General features: G+C 37.9%; 1 protein-coding gene across 3 annotated transcripts; it reads right to left on the bottom strand.

The window, feature by feature from the left end:
- Positions 1-737: 737 nt before the first annotated feature.
- LOC307018928 (LIM/homeobox protein Lhx8-like) lies at positions 738-8,091 on the bottom strand. 3 transcript variants are annotated; one of them, XM_079649438.1, is made up of 8 exons: positions 7,837-8,091; positions 6,262-6,420; positions 5,199-5,320; positions 4,341-4,561; positions 2,271-2,374; positions 1,870-1,965; positions 1,486-1,666; positions 738-1,184 (listed from the first exon to the last, which is right to left on the bottom strand). In XM_079649438.1, exons 1-8 carry the CDS (start codon positions 7,861-7,863, stop codon positions 1,108-1,110), a joined length of 987 nt encoding a protein of 328 aa, XP_079505564.1. In that variant the 5' UTR covers positions 7,864-8,091; the 3' UTR covers positions 738-1,107. The 3 variants fall into 3 exon arrangements, with proteins under 3 accessions (XP_079505564.1, XP_079505565.1, XP_079505563.1); XM_079649439.1 differs by lacking the exon at positions 7,837-8,091 and adding an exon at positions 6,875-6,939; XM_079649437.1 differs by lacking the exon at positions 7,837-8,091 and adding an exon at positions 6,653-6,868.
- Between the last annotated feature and the right edge of the window lie 845 nt (positions 8,092-8,936).

Raw genomic sequence — 8,936 nt, 5'->3', positions numbered from 1 at the left:
TAACATTATTTATACATTTGGAGTTTCATTCTACTTTTTAACAATATTTATTCATATGGAAACCATTCCATCATCCAAATATTCCTGCTTCTTAACTTTCTTCTTACACATTATATTTCAGCATAAAGCATTCCCACTAGCAATTTCTTCAGGAATTGCATTCTCTAGTTTAGGACTGATCTGCAAAGTAAGGTGACTATGACTGTCGAATAAAAAAGACGAGCATAACTACAATAGATTGTTCTGAAAAGTAGTGTTGTATCAGACGCACAATGCTCAGTTTTACACAGCCCACCTGGGTAGATTTGTATCACCCCATCTTTGAAATGACAATCAGTTACAGTGAATAAATCAAATATGAACAAAGCCTTTTGTTGCAGCCATGAACTTGAATTTAGATAATCTTAAACATCAAATGTGAAAGCATCTATTCCCAGTGTGCAGTTCATACACGGCTTCTGTCTAACATTCCCAATATAAGGAAATATTTACACTTTTTTTTTTTTTATCTATGCTTACCGTATGTTCTACTGAAAAGCATCTTAAGAAATGTTGTTTATCAAAAATAGGACATGTGGATGTTTTGAGAATAACAGCCTTTGACCCTTCCAAGTGGAGAGCAGAGAGCTTTTCTAACAAATTCTTTACAAGGAAAACAACCCACTTCTCTCTCTTGTACAACTAACAATCTTATAATCATCAAACACATCCTTAAATAAACATCTAACTGAAAGACATATGCTTACTTCGCTTTATATCTTCTTACAACAAAGTGCCTTATCTCACAATTATTTTCAAATAAATTAAATACAAAGAAAAACACAGCATATACATATTAACAAAGGTTTCATCTCACTTATTACCATATTTTGTCAACTCTCCCGTTTCTGTGATTCCATTAAATAAATGTGTTGACATAACAGGTTATTTTTTGCTCACATGTTAGGCGGTGAAACTTAAATTGTTTGACTTAACTGATTCTTTGGACAGTTTATAAAACAAAGTAATTCAATCCTCAGGACTTTTTTATGAAAGAGTAACAATTTGCTCTTTATCTTCCAATCAGCCAATCGTCTTCTCTCCATTTTCTGAGAGGCGGGCTGTAGCTCAGGCATTGCTGATGGGCAGATGTGTCAGCGAATGAGACATGAGAGGCTGAAGCAGAAGTGGGTCTGGATTTTGAACTAGGGAAGGTAAAAAGAATGACAATTATTTATTAATCAAGAGGCTATAAATTATATCTGAAACAAATAATGTAAATACAAATGACAGATGTTCTAAAATAAATCTCAGATTCAAACTTTTCTAAATGCTAAGACTATTATAAAAATGTGATTCCTGGGTTAGGGCCTAGCTTTGGTTTTACCTGGCAGCCATAGTAGACACAGTTTTTCTATTGATGATTTATATTCTTAGCACTTAGCTGTGCACTAACTGTATTTATAATCTCCGTCAGTAATGGTGATGTGTGCACATGTTTCTTACCATCCATATAGGTCAGTGTAGTGAGGAGGGGTGCATCCTGGGAAATATAGGTTGTGTATTGCAGATCGTCCATCATAGGTGGCGTCAGCTGACCAGGAGCAAAGGATGCCATAAAGGTTGGGGAGGAGGAATGTGGGCTGATGTATTTCTTTTGACGAGCTCGACAGTTCTGAAACCAAACCTGAATGAGGAGACATGAGGTGAAAAGTGACTCCATCGATAACTTTGAGTCCCAACACTAAGATATCCTTCTTTCTCTATTGTGAGAATTTATCAAAATTGTTGGAGTGAATTTCTCAATCAAGTTGTTGAAAGAAATATAAGCATTCACCAATATTTGCGTTCAGCAGAGCCCTATCTTTAGGGCAGTAACCGTTGCTTTACCTGAATGACCCTGCGCTTGAGACCAGTCCTTTCTGCCAGTATCTGGAGGGTCTGGGCATCTGGGTTGCTATCTTTAGCAAACTCAGTTTGCATTACCTACACATGTAGAGATGAGGAGGACATAAAAGGATAACAGAATAAAAATATACAAATACATGTGTTCCAATACAATAGAGGGCAAAACACAACTGTTTTTCAGAGAATAGACATGGTTACTCATGTCATACTTATTATTATGAAACCATTTCTTATTTCTGAAACCTCTATAAGAAAAAGTATTGCAGAACATTTGCTAATGAAAGCATGCAGGTGGTCTCACACTTTACTGGAAGTTAATCAAATCGACCAGAGTAAGAAAGAAACATGACCCAGTAATCCCGCAGCAGTAAGCAGACTGGTACCTGTAGCTGGTCCACAGTGAAGCTGGTCCTGGCCCTCTTAGCCGGCAGGGGGACGGAGCTGGCCTCGTCTTTCTCCGACAGCTCTTCCTCCACTTGGGGTTGCTCTTTAAAACAAGACACAAAGCATGTCAAACAGATCCTTGGACATTCTGAAATATAGGTCGGTTTCAAATGTGGATTCTGCTGCAGCACTTCCCTGCAATTGCTCTTGTGGGGACAGTCCACTATAGTGTATGTAAGTTGATTTGGGTAAAAGTGTCTGATCGGTAACAATGTAATGTATCTTGATTATTTCGTAATCAAAATCTATATTTCCAACTGCAAGTAAGCACAGTATAATACAGTGGGTTGATAAAGTCTGAATTATTTGGATTAATATTATGTAAACTTATTTGTATTTACTTTTGTTTGGCCTTAGGATGGCGATAATTGGATGACCATTTTAGTTTTCACTTCATACAGCACTGTAAATTGCATGAAATGATGAGCTGTTTTGTTTTAATATTGTTGTATGTATGTTTATGTATGTTTTGAGTGTGTGAGGACCCCAGGAAGATTAGCCAATGCTCATGCCAATGGCAATCCTAATAAAGACAAAAGACAATATGAAACTATGGTGGGTTAGTTTCTGGAAACACTTGCTGCCCCTCCGTTGTACTAAAGCAGAAGTAGTTGTTTTTATTTTATACTGGAAATGTGTATTTCGACATGTATATGTTTTTACTTTTTAATGCCATTGTATTTCTACTTCAGACATATTTTGGATTGTTTATTTCTAGTGTCTTCATTTCTCTTATGTACATTGCCTTGTTTTTGATGCTTTAACACAAACATTTCCCAAATTGGGATCAATAAATGACTTATAGTACGGTGGCTGAGAGGTGCAATCGACAATTACAAAGTGTGAAACACTAACAAAGCTTGAGACAAATTTACATTTTCTAAAACAAAATTACATTAGCAAAACACTCTTACCAAAGAAAAAACTATTTAACATGAACAAAAAGAAACTAACAAGATGCGAAACACTTTTACAAAGTTAGAGACACATTTACAAGTGTCGAAACACTTTAACATTTCCTGAAACACTTTAACGAACTAGAGAATCAAACCGGAAAGGGAATGCCCATCATACCAGAAGTGACGTGCAAGTGATTGACACAAACTTAAGTTTATTTTGGCGGATAGACCGCCGGTACCTATGGACCTTTAAGGTCGTTAAACATGTTTTGTCCGTTCTGTGGAAACCACCTGGGCCAAGTGACATGGTTTTGCTCATCACGATATACTTTCTCTTGCGCAAGAGATACGTTCTCGTGCACACAAGAAAGTTACAGGTTCGCCAAGTAGGAAGTGGAGCTGTGCCTTTTACACACAGCCTTCGCTGTGGAGTTTAACCAAGTATTGCTCAAAAAGTACAGAGTAAAGATACTTGATTGTACTTGCTGTAGTAGTCCAAGTAGTGCTGAGTCCAACAGTATCAATTTCATTTAGAACTTATGGTGACAAATCTTTTTATCCCTCAACAAATATAGCAGAATACATGAATGATTGTACTCAGGAGGGGAGTTTGACAGAGTATTACTCAAAAAGTACACAGTAAAAGTATTTCATTTTATTGTTGGTAGCAGTCAAACTAGTACTGAGTCCAACAGTGTCAGCTTTTCTAAGAACCTATGGTAAAACATATTTTTCTCGCAAATATAGCACAAAAACATGCATTATTTTACTCTTGTACTAGCGTCACTGCCGCTTCTTGACGATTACCGTAAAGGCGCGATTAATCACGCACTCACAAATGAAGAGCTGCTGATTTTACCAAGCCAACGCGAGAGACGGCTGAGTTAACTGCAGTGTTCATTTTTTTTCGGTAAAGTATGCTTAATTATTAGCTGAAACATAACTTATAGAGGGGTATCGTCTCTATAACTGTCATGCACAAACTCTGCCAAAGCCTCTCTCTAGGTGAGTAGCAAAGACTACAACAAAACTAAATCTCCTTTTGCCATCACTCAGAAAGGCCCTGGTTAAACATACATTCTAGCTGTAATTCATCACATATAGACTCACCATTTTCCTTAGTACGTTGGATATTCTCCATCATGATGTCGTAGTGTGGCCGGCAGAAGACCCTGTTCTCCAGCACTCCACACTCCTCCCCAGTGGAGAGCTGGCGCTTACAGGAGATGCAGGAGAAGCAGGCCAGGTGGAAGGTGCTGCCCCGGGCCCGGCGCACCCAGTCAGTGGAGTGGATGTTCCGGCCACAGCGAGCACAGCGGGTCCCGTACCTCCTGAGACAGATGGGGGACAGGGAAAGGGGCGGAACAATTCTTTAAACCTTGTGGCTTAATAGGATTTTTTTTTTATACAAGTAGGATGTGTCTTTTATTCTGTGATCATTGTTACTGTTATTGCATTTTGTTTTTCTTAAAATTTGGAAGTCAAATAAAAAAAAGTCTATAATAAACTGTACCTAAAAGAAAGACATATGCATTTAAATCAATATTTCTTTTAATTGTCTTTCTTTCATATCGCAGTGGCATTATGTTGACCATCTGACATTTAAAAGTGTTAATATTCTTTAAAAAAAAAAATGAATATAGGAAAAAGAAGTCCAAAAGTTTTTGACATTGACATATTTTCCTCCGAGGAGTTTAGAACAACTTTATATAAATATAATCTTTTTTTAAAACGTGATTCTCTGGCTTTGTCGCTCTGTTTCCCATGAACTTGACATTAAAACTTGTACCTTACATTTTTCCAATAATCACATTGGCCTTGTGCTTTCCCTCATCTGTGCTCTTATATAAACAAAGATTATTTCCTTTTCCATCTCTTTTTGCTGTCCATATTGTATTACATTAATCTTTCTTATTAACAAAAGGAAGTGACTGGAGGTACAGTTGTGTTACTGTAGTGATGACTTACCTGAAGTAATCAAGTTTGCAGAAAACCTGTTTATCTTTGATGAAGCAGCTCACGTGTCGCCCCAGTGACGTGTTGCACACACTGCACGAGAGGCAGCGCACATGCCAGCAAAAGTTGTTCACCTGAGATAGAGAAGAAAAGAGATTTTAACAACAATGCATCACTTTAACTGAAATAATAAATACATTTTACATTTTATTTGGGGGGCGCCTTTCATAGCACCCAAGGACACCTTATAGGGGCAATATAGGGAACAATTAAAACAGTGGATTTAGTGAAATATCAGCCGGGGTAAAACAAGACAAACAGGAAATGGACTACAGAAGGACACAAAAGGACACAGGGTACAGTCTATAAAGAAAATGCCAGTTCGAACAGGTGGGTTTTGAGTTGGGTTTTGAATGTTTTAATGGAATCAGTCGGATATGTAGTGGCAGGGAGTTCCAGAGTCTGGGAGCCGAGCAGCTGAAAGCTCAAGCACTCATGGTTTTGAGGCGGGAGCTTGGGACGGTGAGAAGTCCTACGGACGAAGAGTGGAGGGTGCGGGAGGGGGTGTACTCCTAAGGAGGTCGGTGATGTAGATGGGAGCTAGGCTAGGTTATGGAGGAAATGCATTTTTTCTATGCTTGTACTCATAACCAATAATAATTTCAGAGCAAAAATCATTTTATTACATTTCTATAATGCATAACAAGGGAATGTAATTTAGAAATGGAAAGCAACATATGTGCCAAATGAAACAATGGTTTGTATTGGTTATATGTAAAGAGAACAATAATAACCAATAACAATTGAACTGCAAGTTGAGTATTCTGGGCATTTTAAAATGGAATTGATTGCAGACAGTAACTAAAATAAATAATAGCGTCTTAAATAGATTTTTTTTGTAAACCGAAACTGAAGAAATAAGTGTCTACATACAAAAAAACACAAGTAGCTTAGACAAATGGCACTGAGATAGCCTCAAGTCATGAGAGGCTGGAAACAGCAAGTTTTTCTGTCCACTTAAGTGATGCAATGCCCAATTTGTAAGTGTTGTCAAGCATTGAATTGTCAGTCTGACCTTGAGGAGGTATCTGTCCACTATCTCCAGGCCGCAGGAGGTGCACAGGGTCTTCCCCTGCAGGGAGGTCACAGTGGGGAAGGAGTTCGAGAAGGACGAAGAGAGGGAGGACGGAGAGTAGGAGTCCTCCTCAAAAAAATCCTCAGGCCCAGAGGAACCCTGCAGGAGCATCTTACAATGTAACAACGTGTAAAACTTTCATAACTAAACATTTATTCAAACTACACTGCTAGCATAGCCGTAAAGCAACATATTGCTACACTTTGAAGTGCGAATACAGTCACGCGAGCTCCAAATTTCCTCTTAACTTTTTTTTTTTTTTTAACGCGAGCTCCAAATTTCCTCTTAACTTTTCACAACAAGTTATTGGTTTGATATTGACAACACCTACTGTGTCGACATAAATATTTCCTTGTTGACGTAGCTGAGAGAAAACCGCCTCCGCTTGTCTCCTTTCTTCCTCCGACATGCTGTCAACGAGTCCAGAGTAATGCGAGAGACACAATGACACAGAAGGCTAACATCCCCTTCATATTTCCTTCACAACCACGCTCATTAACCAATGCACTAAGAAAATAACAAGGGGACCCCAAAACAACATTTTCGCTTATACTTTTTCGAGCATTCGTGTCCCTTCAATTTAGTTTTGTGCTGTCATATATCGACACTAAATAGTGGAGGACAGTATTCGTCCACCATATTAACTTTACAATGTGAATGCTTACGTGTGTGCTACAATTAGCTAATCCTACCACCGGCCACGCTCACAGCTGAACGAGATCTGACTAATTATGATGAGCCGCGCACGTGCACATGATTAAGAATAATTAGCCGGCTGCAGGTGTGTTCAACGTCTGGCTTTTATAAGTGACGGTGCGGTGTGTTCTCACAGTATTCACCTGTAGGCCTACACTTTTTATTTTTAAACAAATGAAATTCACCTGTGATAGTGCTATTGTAACGAAGGATAACGAGTGTAATTAGGGTTAACCTATATTAAACTGTGGTCAAATATCAGCAAAGGTTGACTTCATATAAATATGGTTCATATGAAGAATTATACAAATAATAATTACTTTGTTTGTGAGTGAGGGCAACGTAGGCCTATCGGAATAATAACCGAAAAGCATAATTCAATATAAAATCAAAACTTTATGCTGATACCCTTTACATCAAATTATTTTTGCAGTATGTAACTGATTTAGTTTGATGTTTAGGAGGTTTTAATATATGTAGCAGAACATTGAATATACCAATAAAGCCTGGAAACACTAGCACTGCACACCCGATAAGACTTTTTGCCTTTAGACTTATGTTCTTAATGTAAATGGAGTTTTCAAAAGAGGAAAGCTAGCTTTTTATAACCTGAAAATAATTTAGTTCACTCACTGTATCAAAATGCAGCGTGGAGAAATTCTGAATTCACAAAATGAAAGAAATGGGCCTATAGCCTCCAAAATAAAAATTGTTTTGTCTTTTTTATATTGTATTTACTTTATTTAGCTTCTGGAAACAAACGAAAATGAACAGTGTTGTGAAGTCGTAGTTTTGTAAATGTAAAATATTGTTACTTACAACGCTGTTGGAGGCGCAGTTAGACATATCCACCGAGCGTCTGCCGCCCCCGGTGCATCACTGTTCAGACAGATGTGGGGAGCCTGACCCCGGTGTTAGTCCACTGTACCCCCGCTTGACACCCAAACTCCTTCAGCCTCGCTTCTTGCTCTTCTGACGACTTTTTTCACTCACCGTTTGTTTGTTAGACACATGCTTTTTTCATGTAATGTTAAGCAGCTCAGTGCACCTCCCACTGTGCTCGGACCCGCCTGCTGCACCATCAATGAACAGTTAATTTAATGTTAATGTTAACCCCTAAGGACCCACCGTGACACAGGTGTCACATGACATTTACATGTTCAGGAAAGTTCCTCATACAGCTTTAGCCTTGTTTTTATCCCATGAAGTCCCTAAGTGACACACACTGAACAGTCTGGTGGGTCCTGGGCCAGATCATGTAATTTTGTGTTCCCATAACAACAACATGTCCAATATGTCCATGCGCCAGGCTAACACATGTGACAGAAATAGCTACATTTCAGAAGCTTGTTTTTTGTTGCTAAAGGTCAAATTCAAGCCATTTAAGAAATAACATGCTTACATCACGTCCTTTATTACATTTAACCTGTTGTGGTTATCCATTCTATTTAGTTAATATATTCTTTATTCTCCAATTCAAAGAATGTTCAAACAAATTTAAACCAAAAAATCATCCTCATTAATGTAGTTATAAATAATACTTACTTTACCATTAAAGCCCATGTGACATATATGTCACTTTTCAGATATTTGACAGAAATGTGTTCTATGTGGTCTATTTAGTCTAAATTATGTTCTCCTTAATTTCCCCAAAAGTATAAATGGGTCCGGGTTCTTATGTCAAGATGACGCTTTCTACATATTTTCCTATTATTCTTTCGTACTTTTAATGTTTTTGCAGACTGGAAATAAATGGAGTTTGACTGACTTTGCGAAATGCAGTAGAAAAAAGGCCAAATATTTTCATTGTGATCAAGGGACTTGAATTCAGGCTAATGCATTAGACATCATAAAGAAAAGACTGCAGGATTTCTGTGTATAATAATAATTCTCACCAGGCTACTGAGACTGCACGACTT

Source organism: Notothenia rossii, assembly GCF_949606895.1.
Source record: "Notothenia rossii genome assembly, chromosome: 9".
NCBI lineage: Eukaryota > Metazoa > Chordata > Actinopteri > Perciformes > Nototheniidae > Notothenia > Notothenia rossii.
This window is presented reverse-complemented; position numbering and strand designations above follow the sequence as displayed.

Excerpts from the sequence above, each read along its gene's own strand:
- LOC307018928 (XM_079649437.1), bottom strand. The coding sequence starts at position 6,730 with ATGTCGGAGGAAGAAAGGAGACAAGCGGAGGCGGTTTTCTCTCAGCTA. Across the intron at positions 4,562-5,198 it reads TGCAAACTTGATTACTTCAG|GAGGTACGGGACCCGCTGTG; the intron begins GTAAGTCATCAC and ends CATCTGTCTCAG. Across the intron at positions 2,375-4,340 it reads CCAACGTACTAAGGAAAATG|AGCAACCCCAAGTGGAGGAA; the intron begins GTGAGTCTATAT and ends CTTGTTTTAAAG.